The sequence below is a fragment of the Maylandia zebra genome, linkage group LG22 (assembly GCF_041146795.1).
Source record: "Maylandia zebra isolate NMK-2024a linkage group LG22, Mzebra_GT3a, whole genome shotgun sequence".
NCBI classification, from domain to species: domain Eukaryota; kingdom Metazoa; phylum Chordata; class Actinopteri; order Cichliformes; family Cichlidae; genus Maylandia; species Maylandia zebra.
The window spans coordinates 16824949-16846309 of NC_135187.1; the positions used below are offsets into that span (position 1 = coordinate 16824949).

General features: G+C 40.6%; 2 protein-coding genes and 1 long non-coding RNA gene across 5 annotated transcripts; all 3 read right to left on the reverse strand.

Annotated features, from left to right (window-relative positions):
* Positions 1-1411: 1411 nt before the first annotated feature.
* LOC143414620 (uncharacterized) lies at positions 1412-3677 on the reverse strand. 3 transcript variants are annotated; one of them, XR_013095271.1, is made up of 4 exons: positions 3427-3677; positions 2862-3040; positions 2559-2685; positions 1412-2033 (listed from the first exon to the last, which is right to left on the reverse strand). It is a non-coding gene; the product is annotated as an uncharacterized LOC143414620 (long non-coding RNA). The 3 variants fall into 3 exon arrangements; XR_013095269.1 differs by having other exon boundaries at positions 2559-2640; positions 3427-3671; XR_013095270.1 differs by having other exon boundaries at positions 2559-2640; positions 2862-3002; positions 3427-3667.
* Positions 3678-5548: 1871 nt separating this feature from the next.
* Positions 5549-9814, reverse strand: sf3b4 (splicing factor 3b, subunit 4). Its single transcript, XM_004549154.2, has 6 exons — positions 9731-9814; positions 8759-8887; positions 8131-8673; positions 6852-7019; positions 6435-6593; positions 5549-5868 (listed from the first exon to the last, which is right to left on the reverse strand). The coding sequence occupies exons 1-6, from the start codon at positions 9762-9764 to the stop codon at positions 5696-5698; spliced, it is 1206 nt and encodes a 401-aa protein (XP_004549211.1). The 5' UTR covers positions 9765-9814; the 3' UTR covers positions 5549-5695.
* Positions 9815-10825: 1011 nt separating this feature from the next.
* On the reverse strand, positions 10826-21305 carry lix1l (limb and CNS expressed 1 like). The gene is made up of 6 exons (XM_004549155.5): positions 20779-21305; positions 18430-18593; positions 16724-16864; positions 16256-16351; positions 15952-16029; positions 10826-14489 (listed from the first exon to the last, which is right to left on the reverse strand). Exons 1-6 carry the CDS (start codon positions 21116-21118, stop codon positions 14238-14240), a joined length of 1071 nt encoding a protein of 356 aa, XP_004549212.1. The 5' UTR covers positions 21119-21305; the 3' UTR covers positions 10826-14237.
* Between the last annotated feature and the right edge of the window lie 56 nt (positions 21306-21361).

Sequence of the window (21361 nt, forward strand, 5' to 3'; positions counted from 1 at the left end):
AGCCAGTTCTGCTCATTTAAGCAAATCAGATAGAGAGGGATCATTTACCTGTAGATACTGTTTTGAGTCGTTTAAATGTTTCTGAAATGCTTGGGATGATAATTGCTCTTCAAGATGTTCGCATCGATGACAGCATTGTCAAAGGTTTAAGATCAATTCAGCACCGTGTTCGTTTGGAATACGCCGAGGAAGAACAGTCTTCAAATGTTGGCCGTCCACGTCTAGAAATCCCGGTGCAGCACTCAGGACTTTAGTGCTGTCCGGGATAACCGTCGGGGTAATTGCCGATACATTTTCTGTGTCTCCGAGCACAATTAGGAGGAAAATGACGGAGGATGGTCTAAGGTAAGTTTATGCTGTAATTGAGCACCTGTGTGATTCTGTACACAGCATTGTTTAGGTGTTGACCTTAATTATGACGTTTGACAATGAATTATTATCGCTTACTTTTTTTTGTTACTGTCTAAACTAAGTGGGGCAGCTACGGCTAAAGCTATCGGCGCCATCTCGGCGTTGAGACACGTTTAGCAGTGTTAGCTGTTAGTGTGTTAACTCGGAGACTGGGGTCAGTGGAGCCTGTAGGAACCTTTTACACAGAGAGTAGACTCACCAGCTTTCCACAGTCTACTTACTTATCACATCTTGTTAGACAACAGGGTCATTAGTGCTTTAAATAGTACATAGTTGAATGTTTCATTGCTGTTTGCAGTTGATTGTTCTCTGATAACGCATAACAAGGTTGATGTTAAATAGCGAGTTTATTGAAATGGTTTTGTCTATTTCAGCAGCATTATAGATATCATACTTTCTCTGGTGTCTTCGGTAAAGCTAAAACAAGAATACATTTACATCCTTGGTTCTTTCAGCATTAATTGGAAAACTTTGAGATTTGCTGTGCGCCTCCCAAGCCATTCTCTTTTATCCCACCTGTCAGGTATAGATGGCAATACTTTAAACAAAGTTAAATTTGTTATACCTGAAGAGAACCAATCCTGACCTAGAATGGGTGAATGAATAATTAGTTGGTAGCCAATGCCTAAGCAACTCACATAGGCCCTGGCAGACTCAATAAGTCCATCTAGGAACAGCTGCAGGAAACACCTCTTCAGTTTAGATTTAAAACATGTGCATGCTCTTTCAGGTTGATGAGGATTATGGTGTGGACTGGACAGGACAACATAATCGCTGCCCATCAAATGAGATCACCATTCCTGAGATTCAGCTCCCAGATGCACTGAATGAACAAGACCCTGCTGTGCTACCAATACTTCAAAATCACTTGTAGAAAGACATTATTACATTTAATCAGTTTCTATGTCAGGAGGATTTTTTTTTTTTTTTAATTTCTACAGCTTTGTAGCTAATACTGACTCAAAACAGCATAACCAATTTCATTTTCAATAAAACAGGATTTGTTTTATACAGCTGTCACTTTAATGATATTCATTTCTTGGTTGGATATACAGTACATGTCAACTCTGAGCAGATTTAATACAATGAACACAGTACAGTAGTGTAACATCTTAATTCAAATAATTTTTTCTAGAAATTTTTTTTGTATCAGTAGCGAGTATAAACAAAACATATTGTGTAATTTATAATGTACAGTGAACAACTGATTTTGATATCTGAACTCTTCATCAGTTTATATTAAAAAAGCCATAAATGCACACCTGTACTCGGTATTTTTCACTGTCAAGTGTATTAAAAAGAACTAGAACTCACTAGATTGTCCGTTTCTTTGAACACCGAGTACAGTAATGTGATGCAAGAAAGAAGAAATGGTCTAATTTTACCATGTGGTTATGGAATCAATCGTAAACCAGACCAAAACCTGAGTCAGTAGAGTTGAGACACACCTGAATGTCCATTAGAAATGACTCATAGGTACAGTAGTGTGCAGGAAGACGTAGTACTTCAAAACCGGTGGAAGACTTTGGAAGATTGCTGTTGACCACTTCCACAGTCATTTCTCGGCAAGACTTCCCATCCTGTCCAAAACTTGATGAGGGCTTTTTGTTGTGCACAAGATGCTGCAACAGAAGGTTTTAAACTATAATGACATCCTATATTCATTATTTTGAATCTTTTATGGAGAAATACCATAAAAGATGACCACTTACATACAGGGCACCAGACATTTTTGCCCCACTCAAATTGCTGTTGTAGCTTTTATAGATATTTTTATGTTAACAAAGCTAAAAGTAGTCTACATACAATTCTAGTGCAACTGATAATGCCACCACTCTTATGTATTGCATGGAGCAAATAACAAAACAAAATTATACTATAGCGTAGAGCTGGGCGATATAACGATATGTATTGCGAAATAACTTTTTCTCAATAGAAAAATTAAACTATTGCGATAGACCTCACCGCTCTTGTCCTTTTTATAAAAAAATAAATAAAAATAAATATCGTGATATGAAAAAATCTCATATCGCCCAGCTCTACTATAGTGTACTTTGTTAATGACCCAAGATCACTGGACTGTATGTAATTTACCAAAGTATAATCAGAGAAAACCAATGGCAAAATACCTATCGCAGCAGACTTACCATTTTCAATGAAGGACCGAAGGTAACCTGCCACTCTGCATTTATCCTCGAGAGCATTCCTCTTCTTCCTCATCTTCATCTTCTGTGGCAGGCCACAGTCATTTTATAGCTTTACTTATCTTGTAGTCTTAAGAGCATCAGCAACATTAGGTGTATTTTTATTAAATGTAACCCAGCTGTTCAACTAACCCACGCATACAAAACAGTATATTGGTGTTTTGTGTCAACAATTAATGTTCATCCTTCATAAATTAACCAAATAGCTTTACTATTCAGATGTTAAAAGATGTGACCTGACCTTACCTCACAACAGGGAGCAGTCTCTGATTCCCTTGGTAAGAAAGGAGGAATGATGTCTGATCTTTCTGTCAGAAGCGGCCATACCATGGTTTCCTTAAGCCCTTTCCTCAGCTGCTTGACTTGACGACTTGTTTGTGTTATGACCTACAACGGTGAGACCAAACCAAAACTGAAGTTGGAGTCTGTAAAGTGACACACACTTTAAATGTTAAATATTTAAAGAACATCCACTGTACTAGTAAAAGCATTTTCAAATTATACCCACTTACAAAATCACTACGTTGAACTAAAATTGCTTTCTTTTCTTTCACATAGATTACTTGTCTTCCATATTAGCACAGAAGATAAGCCACTTTAAAACAGTCATGAATAACTATTACCTACAACAATGTAAATAGTAATACAGACATTAACCCAGAAGACAATTATTTTCTCTTACCTAATTTATAGAATTCTTTGCTATGATAAAAAACAGTATTAAAAAAAAATCTGTGACTAAACTGATTAAAAAGCTCATTTTTGCCAGACAGACAGACTAACCAAGCAATAATAACATATCGTTACTTACCCTGAACAGCGTTTCGTGGAGTGGAGCTAGCTGTGATAGCGTTAGCATTTGCTAACGTTAACACTGTGCGGTTGTGATGAGAACTTGGACCAGGGACCACTTCATCTCCAGTACACTGCTGCAATACGCAGACTGAGGTGAAGACGTTCAATCTAAGCGGTTAGCAAGTGCTCTGAGTAACTCAGAAACGGACTTGTTTCCTGCAGCCATGCCCTTCACAAGAATTGATACACCTGTAACGTTATTCGCGCCCAGTGTTTTGCGTTTGTCGGTGCCTTAAGTTTATTTTGAGCTGCATACTGCCGCCAGCTGCATAGGAGATGCATTGCACCATTAAACCTAAATCGACAATTCATGTGCTATTACTTATGTCTGAGTAAAGGAGCAACCAATCACACAACTGGCTCCGCCCTGTCTTTCTTGATTGACAGACAGTCATTCTGCTGAAAAGTCGCATTATGAAATAAATAGACCATCGGGAAAAAACGGGATTTTGAAATAAAGACTGACTTTGAAAAAAGGTCATTTTGGAATATAAACGGCTGGAAATAAATAAAATGCCTCAGGAATAATCTCTGTTATTGTGAAAAATAATGACCATGAAATAATATTTCACAATAATAAGAAAATATATATAGCAGAATGTAATATGTTTCACAATAATGAGCATTGTTTTCAAAATGTGTTCCATTATTTCACAATATCATTCTCACATTACATATCTGTGTCTTATTTATTCACATAGTTATTTATTTCATCTTGACCTATTTATTTATTTAATTTTGAACACTTTGGAGTTCCATACTTAACAGGCGAAAGGACACTTTCTCAGGCTGAACTCAGGACACACACCCCGACACGCACGCACACATGCACACTGATACCACACTCCCTTCCCCGGATCCAGCGCCTTCTCCCATGCTTGCTCCCCCCTAACCAACCTTGTCACAAACTCGCAAGCTTTAATGTTACTTACAGGCGTTACCTTTCAGATAAACAAAAAAATCCCCATTTTATCCTAAATGAAATCATTATTAAGCACTTTACTCACTTACCTGGCTCACCGCTGACAGTTGTCTCTGTTCCACTGCGGGACAGCAGCAGAAAGGAAACTTAGGAAACTTAGGAATTTCCTCCGTTTTTTTTTTCTCTGTTCAACTCCAGTGGCCAATCGAAATGATTACAATCCAAAATGAGTAAAAATTATTCTTAGATGAAAATGTTAACTCTGGAAAAATCATTCTCGCCATTTTCCTGTGTACATAATCCCCACTAATGCTTAGTTAAGTGAGCCTTTTCAAATTGCACAGTGTTTTTGGTAGCAATCAGCAAACTTCTGGCATAATTCTAGCTCGATATTTGCTCATGCTTCTTGGCAGAATTGGTAGTTCATTTAAACTGGTAAGTTTCCTGGTACCGACCCAGCTTTAAATTGTAGCCCACAGATTTTCAGCAGGCTTGAGGTTGGGCTTTCCAGAAGGTTAGCCTGCTTTATCCATTCAAATCCAGTTTTGATGTGCGTGGAATCATTGTCCTGTTGGAACACGCAACTGTGTACAAGTTAAAAACATCTAGGACTTGGTTTGAAGTAATACGCCTTCTTCATTTTTCTATACACTTTGTGCAGTGTACCAGTACCACTGCTAGCAAAACAGCCACACAGCATGATGCTACCACCACCATGCTTGACAGCTGGTGCTGTTGTTAGGTGTGAAATCCTCACCTTTACTCAATTTTTGTCTCCTCTGATCATAAAACCTTCATCCAGGAGGAGTTTGGTTTATCCATGTGGGCAGCTGTAAATTTCATTCAAGCTTAAAGGACCCTCTCAGTGTATGTCTTCACTAGGCACAGTGACACTGTCATTCCAGCAGTTTCCAGTTCCTCCAGCTGTCCTGGATACACCCCCCGGACCTCCTCCCATGCCCCCACAACAGCTCACCTAGGAGCAATAGTTCCAACAATTCTTCTATAAGATTTCTGAGCACACAGATGCTCCGGGAGGAATAAAACTATACTTTGAAAGCAACATCTGATCTGTGTCCCTTTTAGAGCCACAAGTCTGTTATTTGATGCTGTGTTTTGTTGTCAGAGTAAATAAAAACAGTAAAGAATTGTACTAAAATTTTTTATTTGTTGTTCATCTGTACAATGACCAAAAAAACCCCAAATACAAACAGGTGGTTAAATTACTCTCACGCATACAAACTAAGCCTAAGGATGCGTTTTTTAAAAAAAAGCAAAATGACAGACAGTTATCTAACAGGAATTACGATGGCATCGGTGCTCTCAGAGGAGCCCGTGGGGGGACACCTGGGGGCCTCGGTGGCATCGGAGGTCCTCTCTGGAAGCCAAAGGGAGGTGGTCGAGGAGGACCGGCACCATAGCCAGGTGGAGGCATGGGAGGAGGAGGCCCTCTCATGCCTGGAGGGACAGGAGGGCCTGAGAGAGAGAGAACAAGTGGTCACAGTCTGATAAAACCGCTGTAAAACGCTACCAGGAGCCGGGGTTCACACCAGAAACCTTCTTGCCATGACGCAACAGTGCTAACTGCTGTCTTGCCATGCCGCCCAACATGATGTTACATCTTATTCAGCTTCCTTCCCATATCCTTTCTTCTGGGTATCAGAGCCCAGATTTTGTGCCACAGCTGGCTGGTGTAACAGCAATAATACATTTTTTAAGGCTTGGCTCACAAATTTTAGTAGGGTACCTTCACAGGCATCAGCATGAGTCAATGAACATTTGACTGCTTTCCAAATCATCTCACAGCTCAAATGTTTATTTTATATGCTAAATTATCAATGTGTTTCATCAACAACAGCGCAACCTGAGCGCAAGACAGCAAAACCATTTTCAATGCATAATATCAGTTGTGTTACGGAGAGAACCCTTCAATGATTCTTTTTACAGGGAAATGTTTCTTTGAAGGACTTTTCCTCTTATTTTGGTGCTCAGAGAAACTTTTATTAGACAACAAAGACTGAAGGAGATGCCACAGCGCTTACCTGTGGGAGGCCCATATGGCGCTCTGGGAGGCATGCCCATAGGTGGTGGTGGAGGCATGCTGGGGGGCGGCGGTGCCCGGGGGTTTGATCCTGGTGGAGCAGGAGGCGGAGGCACCATGCCAGGAGGAGCAGGAGGAGGCATGGGCATCTGAGGCATACCTGCATGGCAGCAACAAAGCAAGCTCAAGCTTAACATTTGTCCACATGGACCAAACTGGTAAGAGTGAAACTCCAGGTATATTTAAATACGCCAAACACAGGTAATCTATAACTGATAACGTCATGCAGGCTCATATGTACAAGAACTACATAAAAAGCATGTAAATATACATATCTAAACTTTTATAACATACTACTGCATTACTTTCCACAAGGAATGAATATGGAAACACATTGAAAGCATAAATGTAGCTTTACCTGGATGCATGCTGCCAGGAGGGAACGGTGGTGGTCCCGGTGGAGGTCCGCCACCACCCTGCGGGCCTGGTGTCACAGCTACTGGTGGTATAGCCATAGCAGGGGGCATTGATGGAGGTATCGATCCAGGTGGAGGAACAGGAGGGAAAGCACCAGGAGGTGGCATGCCTGCACGCAAACAGGTTGCATTTGCAAAGTGAGTCTCATATTTCACATTTGAGCAGAGCAATGTGACTTATAATGATCTACCCATGGTAGCTAATGTAATATCTATGAAGAACTTCATTAAAGGACCAATCTGTCAGCTGTCATGTTCACTTTACTCCACACACTGATCAAGATTAGTTAGATTAAAAATAATCTCTTTATCACCTACTGATAAAAGAGGCATCATCCAGAGCAGCACAGACACACTTCCTACATCATCTTAATGCTCATGATGGAAACTCATCTACTCCCATGACAGCCTGTAATCTATAACAATTAATCACATACTGCTGCTGTTTAGAGATTATCCCGAGAAGAACAAAAGGAAGCACAACAACATGACCGGCATATCACCTGCTAATTACTCAGAATTTATTACTTCTTAGAATAAAATGATCACAATAACTGAGCGTACAGGAAGCATGAGCAGCAGGTATAACGTCCTGTCTATTTCCAAACAGGATTGGGTCAACAATTGGATTGTGTGTGTGCAAAAGAAGGCAAACTCACGCTTTCGTAAATTAAGTTTAACTGACGCCGTTTGTACTTTAATCGATAGTTTAACAGAGTAATATAATTAACTGCCATGAATAACGAGCCCAAGATGGGGCTGGCTGTTGAACAGCAATTCTAAGATAATCATTCAAGTACTGCATCGTTCTCTTAGACAGACAAAACTATTTAAAATATATCATCACAGCCCACTGGACAAACTCTGTGTAATAGATACTGCTCTTTTTATTTAATGTCCAACCATTCAGATGTAAAGTAAACTACAGGAAGTTCCATGTGAGCATAATGTAAAAAGAGATTAAAACGTATGAGGAACAACTTTTATTCTTAGACCACTCCAGTTTGATTACTTCTTTTTCCTGGAAGTAGGTCAAGTTGTACCAGAAACCCAAATTCATCTTGTAAGCTAATCACTTAAAATCGACACCTATTAACTTCTTATTAACGGAAACAAGATTTTTCCACATTACCTGATGAACGGTGCCTGAAATGTTGTGTAACACCCCACAGCAATGTTCAAATGCCCAAAATGCAATAAAACAACTTCGATTTTTCTTACCTGGAATGGCCATCGCAGCTCCCAGCGTGGTCAGGACTGGCGTTGGAGCCGTTGGCGGTGGAGGAGCATCTGCAAACAGCTGGTGAGGCCTGTCTGCCTGGGAGAGAGGATTCTGAGCGGCCAGGAGTCGCTCTGCGGCCGAGCCGTGACGCTCTCCTTTGGAATCTTTCTTGAAGGCATACGACACTGTGATGGGCCTGTTGCAGAGGTACTGGCCGTTCATGGCCTCAATGGCGGCATCGGATGCATCGAAGCTGGCAAAATTGATGAAAGCATAACCCTTAGAGTTGCCGGTGTCTGGGTCTCTCATGATCTTTGGCGTCTGGAGGATCACACCAAAGGCACTGAACGTGTCGTAGAGCAGTTTCTCATCAATCTCTGGGTCCAGGTTACCGATGAAGATGTTAGCACCGACATCCAGGTTTTTGTTGTGTGCAGAAGCTTTATTAACCCTGATCGGTTTGCCATAGAGCTTTATCATATTCATGATTTTGATGGCATAGTCGGCATCCTCTTCACTGAGGAACTCCACAAAGCCATAGCCTGAGAAAGTAGCAAAAACTGTTAGATGAGCTTGTTTTTAGTGATCCTTCAAAACACGTACCAAAAAGGTGATCTGATTACTTACCTTGATGTTGGCCTGTGACTCTGTCTTTGGGCATGTGTGTGTTGACCACAGGACCAGCCTGCAGGAAAAGCTCCCATAGTAACGGCTCAGACACTTTCTCATCCAAACCACCAACATATACAGTAGCGTCTAAAACATGAAGAGAAAATAAACCTCATAATGATCAGTGCGTCATCACAGGTCGTCAATCTCTTTTTCAGTGGACACACGTGACATTAAAGTAAAAGTCGATGGAGAAACTTCAAGAATAGAAAAATAGCTAATATTTGGAAATAAATTAGTTAATCAGTGAGATCCAGTCGCTTGTGTCCTTTGGAAGGCCTGTTAATATAATTCAGCCAGAAGATGTGTACAGATAACTATGCGTTGTGACCGGATAAAAGATTTATAAATTATTTACTTGCTTCTTCTTAAAGTTCCTTTATTGCCTCTCACACTCTCCTCACATTTATTATACGTGTACAATATTTAATCAGGAAACTCACGTTTAGTGTTTACATCTAAAATACCTATATCTGTATACCCACATCAAGAAATAAAATAGCCCCGTATAAAATCAGCACGATACGAAACAAAGACGTTTAATATGTTTAACATGACCGCCGAGTCAAGCTATAAGCTATGTTGTTAGCTTCTTCGGCTACTTGTAGTTGTTGGACAACTAGACGTTAAGTCTGCTGCTAATTTGTTTGGAAGAGTCGCACTTTAAAACAACCAAAAACCATCGCTGAACTGGCTTCTATATAAGTAACAAGTAAAAGGATTAAAAAGTCTGTTTGCAAAGGAAAATCAGCGACATGCTAAGCTAGCGACAACTCAATGTTTCCATGTGATCTGCCATTTGTTTATCACAAACTGCTGTCTAAAGGAGGCAGTCGGTACGTAAAAATGAGCCGGTTCCGGTGAAATGTACCAGCACTTTTATGAATGAGAAGTGCAAAGAAACAAAACAGAGTTTAATGATGAGTTTACCTTGGTTTCTTTCTGAAATTGGTCCCGCTGCCATGTTGAATGACCAACGCAGGGGGAGCGCAGCACAATAAAACCCCGCCTCTTCCGATGTTGTGTACCGGAAGTATAAAACAAAAAAATAATTTAATTTAATTTAATTTAATTTAATTTAATTTAATTTAATTTAATTTTTTCTGGTATGATATTAAATGTCGGATTTTAAAGAACATTATGTGAAAAACGAGTTCATTTCAGCTAGAATTGAATTTAATTATTTTTTAATGCTTCTGGACACAATTTTCCAAAAAAAAAAAAGAAAAATTCCAAACAACTTATTATTAATTTATTTTAATTTAATAATAACAAACATAATTAATTAGTTTCACAAACACAGTCCAGGTACTGAGTAGCTTAGTTGTAGTTAGGTAGTCAGTGGGGTTGTAGTCTCATTTAGGATTCTAAAGGATTCAGGTTAAAAGCTCTCCCTCTTTCTTTCTGTCCTGCACACGGTAGGGTAGCATTTCGTTGATGGCAGTATGGACAACAGTCTGGATCCCATGCGATCATCTTGGCTGAATCATTTGATTTATATGTCACCCAGATTTAGGAGATTGAACCATTAAGTTCAATCTCCTAAATCTCCTAAAACGACCCCCATGAGAACCAAGTGATCCCGGTCAGGCGCAGCTCCCTATCCAGTTGGTGATGCTGCCATTCAAGATCCTGAGCAACCTGGACAGGGGTATCAAGTCCTTTGATTATCTGAGGTAATAGAGGAAATTAGTCTATTAAAGTTGTTTTTACTTTGATAACTCTTGTGGGCTCTGAAAGAGGAAAGATAAATGCACCAGTATTGCTCTGTAATGTTAATCGTGTTTGGTTTTGATGCCTACCCTGCCTAACTAAGATTGTGGGTGGAAGGCTGTTATGCCTTCTGGTGGCATTTGCAAGTTATTGCATAATTTAAAAAAAATAAAGTGAATGAAATCAGTGCTTTTATACTCTAAAAATCTGGAATATGCATTTTTATTAATTTGGAATATTAAATTATTACCACTGTGTGTGTGTGTGTGGCCTTGATTTTCAGTCACTGAAAACAAGTGGCTCGACACAGTGCCATTTGTAACAGCAAATTTATTACATATACATATAAATCTACTAAAAGTATAAACATGGAATACAAAATGTTCATAGAAAATACAAACAGTAAGGACCTCGAGAAACACTCTTATAAAACAATACTGTATAGAATATGAAACATATAAAACCAGAACTTAATCAACACATCATGCATCAAAGCAAAAAAAACAAAAAAACAAAAACATGTAGAGCCAAAACTGTTTTTTAGCAAACAAATGGCAAAAAACAAACATACGGTTCAAAAAAACTTCAATTATATTGATAACAAAGAAAGATCAAAGGCATTTTTACAGAAGGAGCCTTGAGATTAATGGCTTGTGGCTATAAAAACAAACAAACTATAAAAACCAAACAAACCAGAAGTTGAGCATCTAAATTGAAACAAACAGCCTCAGCCTCCTTCCCGTTAAGCAGTTCATTAAAACACTGCTTGAGATTTCCTCATTAATCACATTTACTTTTCTTAATTGAGTCAAAGAAGGATAAAATCCCTGAAAGTGTTTCTGCATATGAAATCCTGGCAATCTGTTTAGTACCAAGTTTAAAATTTACTGATTTGAAATTTACACATTTGAAAAAGTTGAAGATATTAACCAGGATATATAAAGATGACTTTTTCTGTCAATTATAAATTTGCATTATTAATTAAAGAGAACTGCAAAGTCAACATTTTTATATTTGCACCACACACATATGCTGCAAAGTGGGCACAAAAAAAGAAAACAGAAACAGAATCAGTATATAATGTTTATAAATTTATACCAAAGGTAATAATATTAAATACATCCTTCACAATCGCCATGTAGCATATTAAGGAAATTATTTGAATAAAACACTCTGCAGGTACTGGAAGTATTACCCAGCACAGATGCCACTTCAGACTGTAATTAAAAGACGGACGTAGCCACCATGTCATCACCCACTGGTTTGGAAGCCCTGCATTTGGCATTTTGGACTGTTTTGATGCCAGACATAACAAACAAGTGGTGAGAAACTGGGACTGTTGTGGACGGCTGGATCAATAAGCTTATGAAGAGATAAAAATGAATACTGAGCAGAAAGTAGTTCAGCTTATTGATCCGGCCCTCCACAACAGTCCTGGTCTAGCACACACCGTATTTTATCATAGTCAACACCAGCTCATAATTTACCAACAGACATCATGCTGTGTGTTAAAAGGGACCACAATGACATAAGGAAAGTAGTGACTGGGGTCAGTCATTCCAGAGGAGTTGACAATTATAAAGAATGCAGGTTGAAGGCACTTCTGCACTGGCTTCACTTTTCAGACTACAGGGGCTTGTTTGCTGGAAAAATTTTTTTAAAAATCGCCATTCCTAACTTGAAATTTCAAGTTAAGTTGAAATTTAGCTAGCTCTGCCAATCAGAAAGCTCTGTGAAGGCAGATCATTTCCTTGTCATCAGCTGTCTAACACTTTGACATGAACACACCTTTATCCATTTCTGCAAAGAGCCATTCAACGTTTGCTATACATTGGTAGCTCACAAGCTTCTATATTAGCAGAGAAGCTATGTCCATCTTTTTTATACAGTCTGTGATTCAGACCAATGAAGTAACATTGGTCAGATTTTGTTACCTTTGGGGCCGAGTGTGGGAACTTGTTTACATCCGTTTTCAGTCTTTATGCTAATCTATGGCGAAGCGGCTTTATTTAGCTTCATATTAACCAGACCGCCCTTCGTGTAACGTCAATCAAATTCTTAGAGTAAATTTCCCCCAAATGTTTGAACTATTCTTTTAAAATTCTGTAACAGTAAGAAATTAACCGCATGTGTAAAGAGGACTGTTCAAACATTGCTAGCTACCATTTTCATAAAGGCACAAAGACTCCAGAGATGAGTTATAGAAACTTCCTGCACTTTTTCTTTGTTTGTTCTTTCTTTATATTTCGTATAATCGGGTTCTGCTCCTGCTAATAATCCAGCATTCAGCAGCAAGAACGAGCCCTCCTGTTGTCTGACTTTCATTACATCCAAAAGAACCATATCACATCAATTAAAACTTGTGTGGGGTCTTTTTAATGCTGCTTGTTAAAACGCCTTTATCCCTACAACATATAAAAATGCATTTTATAAAGACGAACAAATATAAAGTTATGACATTTACGGGAAAAAAATGGTAATAAATGCCTGTTATATTACATTTTTTTGGCATGCAGACATTATAACACTGCCAAAACCCAATTCCTTCTTCCAGTATCTCAAAAAAAACTTAGACCACAGAAGCTGGCACTGTTCTGACTACAATGACTCAAAACTGATGGTTCAGCTTTTAAAAAAAAAAAAGAGAAAAAAAGCCCAACTCATTCTCTGGCCTCCATTTTTTAACTGCTGAGACCCTGACCTACATTTAAGTCCTAACAAACACTCACTTTGTTTGAACTCCACTAGCTGACCAACACAATCTGCATCACAAGAGCAGATTTTGCAGTTTTTGTAAGTCGTGTTGCTTTGCAGGTCCTTTTTGCTGATAACGCATTAAAAATGATACATTCGGCTAGTGTCATCGTCGCCAAGCAAGAGACGAAGCTTTAAAAAATGCCTTTGCAAGAAAAGCTGAAGTACAACGGCATAGTGGTGGTTTAATATTTGATCTTTTTTTTTAACCTGAGCTGCTGTCAGAGCATCAATTACCTGCTGACATGTTTCTTCTTTTGCAAATTACCCACAAATTATTATTACATGAGTCAATAAGCGTATTTCTGTGCTTACTGGAAGTCTAGTATTATTAGAGGCTGCTTCCCATAAAAAACCTGTAGGAGCAGGTTGCACATCCATTACAGAAAACCGGTGATATTAGCTGGGATCTTTTATCCCCTTCATTCATATCTTGCTGAGTGGGTGACCTCTGTTCCTGTGCTTTATTCATGAACAAACACAGGCTTCTTGCATCATCAATTTTGGCATCTTCCCATCCCAAATACTACAACCAACCAAAACAAACCAAAGCCGAGAAGAAACACAGGAGCTATACCTCATTAGGTTTTGGTCTGATGGGTCATTTTATGCCCCGTACATTCACTGATCCATAAAGGTTTTGTCTCCATAGGTCTACTTTGAGTAAGTACAGTATGAAATAATGAAAACAAAACATGTAAATCCCAGTCACATTGAATGCCGAGCACTTTTACAGGCATCTAGAAAAAAAGCACTGTCATCCTGTAATTACTAGGCACAAAGAGGTAACGGGCTATAGCGGCTAGTATTTGTTTTATGGACAAGATGTGCATACTGTAAGTCAAGGCTTGATTACCTGGTACACGAAACAAAACAAAACCTAAAACGTTCTGAGAAGTCACCTATGAAGTGATCAGTACTGTTACCAGGAATCCTACGGAGTGTGAAGGCATGTTTCCATACGGTTGGTTTAGTGTGATGGCAGAGTGGCGGTGTTGGCTGCACTGAGCTGACCCACAGCTAACATGAGGATGTCCTTCTTCTCTTTGTAAAAACGCAGTTCTCTGCCCGCCAGCCTGGCGTCCTCTAGTTCCCGCTCTGTCGTGGCCAGCTCCTGCGCGATGGTGCCCGCTACGCTCTGCTCTCGGTTCACCCAGTCGGCGGCCATCTGAGTGCGCATGTCATCATCCAGAGCCCGATGGGAGTAGTGAGCCAGCACCTCCTGCAAGTTCAGCCAGAAAGTCATTTAGAGTCAGAAGATGTGATAGTGGGAAACAGCATTCCCAATTAGATATTCCTCGAGTTATTCAGATTCTGATGCTGAACCTAATAAAACTTCATTTTAAATTTCATAAGACATGAAATTTCTTTATAATTTTTGGTGAAAATGTGAAATAAGCACAGTAAACATGCACAGGAATACAGTATATATAAGACAGAAACAGAGTTGTACAATCCTAACAAGGTTGAAAGTCAACATTTGGACCACCTTTATTCTTATTTGTCCTCTAGACTTCTTGAAAAACATGAAAAGCTCTATTTTGGATGTTCGCTATCTTTAGATGATCCCACACTGCTGCAGTAATGCTGAAATCCAGCCTGTGGGGAGGCCAATCCATGGCCCTGATAGTGCTCCGCTGTGTGTTTTTCTATGCAGGTATGCTTTCACTGCACTGGCAGTGTGTTTGTGATCACTGTCACACTGTCATGCATTCATAATTCCATCATTTTTGACAAGACCTCCATCACCACTGGCTGAAATGCTGCCCCAAACCATGACAGAGCCTCCACCATATTTCACAGATGGCTGTAGGCACTCTCTGTTGTCTCTCAAGAGAGGTCAACGTATGTGCAGACAGTTTTTTCTACTCTTGGCTCTGTATGATGCCAAAAAAGAGTTTTAAATTAGAAGAAAAATGCAAAGAATTCATTTTTATGATCATATCATGCACAAAGCTTCGACTACACCGCACCTCCTTTTAAAGCGGCTTCATGTGGCTGCCTTAAAAGGAGGGAGACCCTAACTGGCGCTACAACAACTTTCAGAGGATGGGCTAAGGGGCTGTACAAAAGCCCAATTTGAGATAAATGGGGATTATTTTGAAACACACATATTTTAGGAGGCACATGCTTTGTTTTTGCTCTTTTTTCACTCACTGCTCATGGTGAGAAAGATAACTACAAATTTATCTAGAACAGTCCTGTCACAGAGAAAAAGCCCTGCTAAACGCTGATCGGCCACAACATTAAAACCACCAGTCAGATTTTGTGTTGGTCACCAAAACAGCTGTGGCCCATCTGGGCGTGGACACAGGACCTCTTTGGGAGTGTTTTGGTGTCTGCCACTGGGACGCTGGATGCGGATCGTTTTGGATATGTGGGTTGCTGGGTGGGGCCTCGATTGATTGAATCTGTCCCGACTCTTACAAAGGGAAAAGAATAGGAATTTGGGCTTTTCATTGTGGTCCTTGAGCTGTTCCTGAGCAAGTTTTGCATTTTGGTGAGGAGCTAAGAAACAGCAGGACATTGCACTGTGGAGATAATCTCTTTTTTTTTCACTTCACCTCTCAGTAGGTTTAATTTTGTGACTGATTACTGGGAAATTTGTTCATTAAAAAAATAAAATAAAAGTAGCTGAAAACTGTTACTATTTTTGTATAATAGAAGGCATTTGTTGGCTTTACCTGTCGGGAACATTGTCGTTCTCTCATGGCTTTGAGGCTTCCGTTCCAGTGCAGCAGCTGGAACACAGTCATCAGCTCCTGGAAGACAAACACAGCCGAGACCAAGAATAAGAGACCAGTAATTCAACACTGTGGGGCCAAACTAACTACATATTATCACTTTTGGGCAAACATTTACACATAAAACTGCTACTTTTATGCATACGTGTTCTGTATGTAGCTACTCTCATACAGGCTCTGGGCCTACATTTATCATAAGTTTTCTTTTTGTTTGTTTTTTTAAAAAGCTACTTAAAACACGCACCTGAAACTCCAGCATGGACTTTCCTTTATTGGACTCGAGCATGAAGCGAAACGCCCCGATCCCTGTGTTGGGGTTGTCGGCCTCTTCTCTGTTTCCCTGTGAGCATAGACAAGCACTTAAAGTCAAGTCAGCCACAGGTTGAGCTCACATAGTAAATGCTACTTACTCATATCTCCCTACAGATATTTGGCACATATTTGTGTTGAGTTTGGGAGTCAGTCCAATGCAGTGTAATTTTCCTTCATTTAATTTTGAGAAGCATCAGCTATTTGTATCCATAGTATACACTTTCATAATATTTACTATGTGTAAAAAAACAAAACAATCCATGCGTATGATGCCAGCAACTGAGCAAAATTAACCTAATACATCATGTTTTTGGAAGCGCGTTCAAATCGACCATCCTGCTTGACTGACAGTCGTACAAACACAACTTTGAGTTCTCTGCAGTTCTTTTTTTAAACTTACATTAAAGGAGGCCAACGCCTCATTCACGCTCTTCTCAATGAAGTCGTCTGTAATCCGACGCGAGGGATGTTCGTTAAAAACGGAGTTCATCAGGGCGATTTTGGCGGCGCTGCGTCTCGCCTCTGCCTTTGTGGGACAGAACTGTCAAACAGCAAAGAGAGCATGTATCAGTGGACAGATAAACAGTCAAAAGGCCAACGACAACCCGGCCGGTCTTTAAATGACTCTTTGTGGCTTTGAGCTTGCATCCATATTTGGTCTTGTGGTTTTAGGAATGCTTGCAACAGAATAACCAAACCACAACACATTCACTGACGTTCAACCAAAGACAATGGCGTGTTTTTACAGTAACGTGCAAAAAAAGTCTTGAGCCACTCCTCGTTTTTTTATATGTTGATGGGAAAGCGGGAAGGAAAATTAGAGTTAATGACCTCGAAAGTCAGTACTTGGTATGACTACCTTTATTCTTCAACACAGCCTGAGCTCGCTTTGGCAGCTTTCTTGTCATTTCTTTAAGTAGTTTCTTTGGATGTTGGCTGCCTTTTTGTTCGGTTTTATGTCAAGATGATCCCAATGATGTTGACGGCACCTGGGAGCCCAATCCATGACTGATAGTGGTCCATTGTGCGTGCTGAAAACTGAAGTTGTTGCGAATTGGATCCTTTTCAGAAGGTGTTGCATGTTGAATCAAAATCTAAGGGCACTTTTCTGCGTTCACAAGTCCGTCAGACTGAAATGGAACCTCAAACCATGACAGAGCCTCCACCTTGTTTTACACGTGACTGTAGACACTCATGTAATTTGGCATAACTCAGCCTTCCTTAAGAATGACTCCTTGACAGCCAGCCTTCCACAGGGACATTTATGATGAGGCTTCAATGAACATTAGATGGATCAGCTGAAGGTCCAGATGCATCTCTCAGGTCCTGTCAGGTCTTTTTTGGATTCCTTTCTATTTCTTACGTAAATAACTTTCCAATACCGTTCGTCTGATGTAGATAGTTTTTAGGCCACTTCTTTTGTCAAGGCATTATGCCAAGTTTTCAGCCAACAGATGTTTGGGAATCACCTCGTTAATATGAAAATATAACTTTATGCCTGTCAAACTATGTTATTGTTGGCATTTTTACAGACTCGGCTAAAGAAAATTGAACAAATGATGTGTTTTTGTGGCAGGATGAAAGCAACAAAGTAGTTAAAGATACACTTGGTTGGTTGGTTAACTGCCGAGTTGTCTGTTACGTGTAGACACAGCACTGGTTCATCCCTCCTGTCAGGTCTTTGAGAGTTTTTTTTAAGGACGTGACCTTCAGATACTGTTCATATGCTCTAGATAGTTTTTTAGGCTTCCTGCTTCTTTTTTGTCCTCCACTGCGCACCAACGAGACGTATACCAAGTTTTCCAGTAATAGCTCTTTGGAAATCACAAATATATACAATTTTATGCCTAAGCTTTCACATTTTTCATGCTCGACTAAAGAAATGTGTTCTTGTGACAGGCAGCAGTTTAAAATTGTAAGATGTCTGTTATGTGCAGACATGCATAAAAAAACGTTCCTTTGAAACGGAGTAAAAAAGCAGCCAATGTCCAAACCCGCTTTAAAAATTCCAAGGAAGTCCGGCTCCTTTGGAAGCAAAGTATAAAGACTTTCATACAGTACTGCATATTTCATAATATTCACGCTAACAGAAAGCAGACACTGCACCTGGAAACTTCCAAAGCAGCTGCCGCCTGGAAGGCTAACATAGCAAACATAAGGAGGGCTGTTGGACGGGACCATTTCATAAACAACGAGGGCTCCGTTCCTCAGGTCGGCTCCTCTGGTCAGCTTCATCTGCCAAAATTCCTGCAAAGCCTCCACCACGTTCACTGCAGGACACACAGATAAAAGAAGAAGCCCTGTTACATCACACTAATACAAATCATTAGTGCAGTTTACATGTTTTGGTCTGTAGCCGTTAGGCGAGCTCTGCGACATCCTCTCTAAACAAAGATGGAAAGGTGCAGGGGAAGGTCGTCTCCAGGATGCCACAGGGTTTTCCGGAAAGATTTTAGGTGGCTGCCCAGAGGAAATTCTGCATCACCTCAGAGGAGAGGCTTGGAGAAAAACACTCGACTCTGGCCCTCACACGAGAGAACGGAGTTCATGTCATCCACAAGGAAACAAAAACAACAATGGAAAGCTGCAAACTCTGCAACTGAGTCATAAATGATTACTTGGGTTTGGGGTCTGTTGGGAAATATGTGTGCAGCCAACACGATTTGAACGAAGTTACCGCCTGAATCTTGCTCTGGAGGCCAGGCCACTTTGTCGAACATTAAAAACAAAAAATTAAAGCTTCTGTCAACAAACTACAAGCCATATTTTCCATACTATAGAGCCCTGAAGGACAATCCAAATCATTTTTTAAACACACACGGCTCTCTTGCTTTTACTCTGTGACACAGTTTTTATCAAAAGTTTTAAAATGTTTTAGATACTTTAAATATTTTGGTTGCTTTCCATCAGGGAGGCGCCTGATCTCTCCTAAGCTCGCTCTGCAGGATGACAGATAATGCGTCCAAAGACACAGCCAGAGTTGTAAAGAACCATCTTCAGTGTCAACACGAACAAGGAGAGGCGCAACAGATGGTCAGGCCCCCACGGAGCCCTGATCTCAAAGTCAAGTCAGTCTGGGATTACATAAAGAGAGAGCCTAAAGAAACGGAAACAGCCTAAATCTGCTCATTAATGTGGGCAAGAGTTGGTGCTACTTTAAAGACAGTTTTTTTGTGTGTTTAATGCTTTTTACATAAAGTTTAAAAAAACTTATTTTACAAATACTGTTTTTTGTACTTCCACTGCAGCTTTTGTCCAGAATCTACTCTATTTTAAAGTCTGGAGGTATGACGAGATATTGGATTTGCATTGCGGGTCTGCAGCCTGTAGTGCAGCAACTGGGGCTAACAAACCAATTCAGGCTTGTGACAGTGGTTTATTAAGGCCTCTTGGTCTGTTTTTATCCAATTCGGAGGATTTCCTCCATAACAAAAGTGCAAAGAGACAGGAAACTCTCGGAGATATCGAAGGATGTAATGTGAAGCTGATCCAAACTACAGTCAAAGAACATCCTGCAACTCCACTTGAAAGTCCAACGAAATCTTTTCCAAAGGTGTATTTGCACACATGCCCCCCCCCCCCCCCTTTTTTTTTTTTCTTATAGTACTCCTTTAAATACACTTAATAGGCCTTTTTGAAATTGCAACTTAATCGCTTGAAAACAAAAGTATAGGAAAGCCTAATTACATCACCTCGTGTGTGTGTTTTACTGCCAAAAGTCTTCAAAAAATGCTGCCAATAATTGTGTTAAGAAGCCTAACTGGCATGCAGGGGGAGAGGCTGTTAGTTAGGGACACATGGGGACCATCTTTTGGAAATAAATCCTATTAGCCTGGGACAGGCACACATGTTAACATTACTTAAGCTTTTGGTCTAATGATAGTTTTAGGAAAACTCTGATAGAAATCAGTCAAGTACTTTAAATTAAACTGGATTTTTCAAGTAATTATTACTAATGATGTGCATTTTGCACATCATGAAGTAATAATATAAAGTTTAATATAAAGTACATAAAGCCTTATAGGGGCACTGCTCTTTCATTTTTCAAGGTTATTATCGATTTCCACAGTGTCTATTCTTGTTATTTACCGTGTAACATGAGTGTAACGGCTAATTTACGAACAATAGTGTATTGTTCGTAAATGCAAACCCCTGCAGCCCCTGGATGTTAATCCTGTGATGGAGTGACTGGAGCGAATATCAAAGGAAACTTCACGGTAACATTGCATCAGGTGCAAATGACCACTGGTGTGTTTACACACCGGAGATAAAGGTGGAAATTACAGGAGTTTGTTCTAAGTGTGGTGGAGGTTTTTTGTGCCTTCCTTCCAAACAAATGGCGCAGCTGAAAGTGGTTTCCAGCTCTCCAAAAGTCCCCTCCCCAGCTACAGCCTGAAGCAGTATGACACGCGTTAACGCCGCTATTTCCAGGACAGTGTCAGCAGCGGACATTACCTCTGCCGTAACCCTGCGTGTGTTTGGCGAAGCTGCGAACCACAGCCTCCACCGCCTCCTTCAGCACGGCCGGGTTCCCCGGGTTACAGTGACCGCTAGCCCCCGGCCCCAGCCCCGCTCCCATTCCGCCGTACAGGCTGTGGAGCTGCAGCGGAGGCGGCGGGGGAGGAGGCCCGGAGGACGCCGCCAGAGAGGCCGGAGAGGACAGCAACGGTGCGATGGGGACCGTAACCCCGGGCCGGAGAGAGGAGCGGAGGGTCCCGGTCGCTCCCGAACTGAATCCGATGCCCGGCTGTAGCCGCTGATGGCGGACACTGTCCGGGATAACGTTGGATTCCATTGTCCCGACGTAACGTCTGCGGAGTCCCGGCTCTGGAGCAAATCTGTAGCGAGGAGCCCGACGGCTTGAGCTGAAAAAGTGCGCTTTAAGAGCTGAATGAGCGAAGTACGGCAGGGTTTTTCTCAGTCACAGCCTGTAAGCGCCGAGCCGACGTTGATTCGACACATAACGGAGCTGCTGAGTCCTCACTCCCTGGATTAGACTGCGGGACTGTCAGTCAAGTGCTGCCTTCAAGGACCCCTC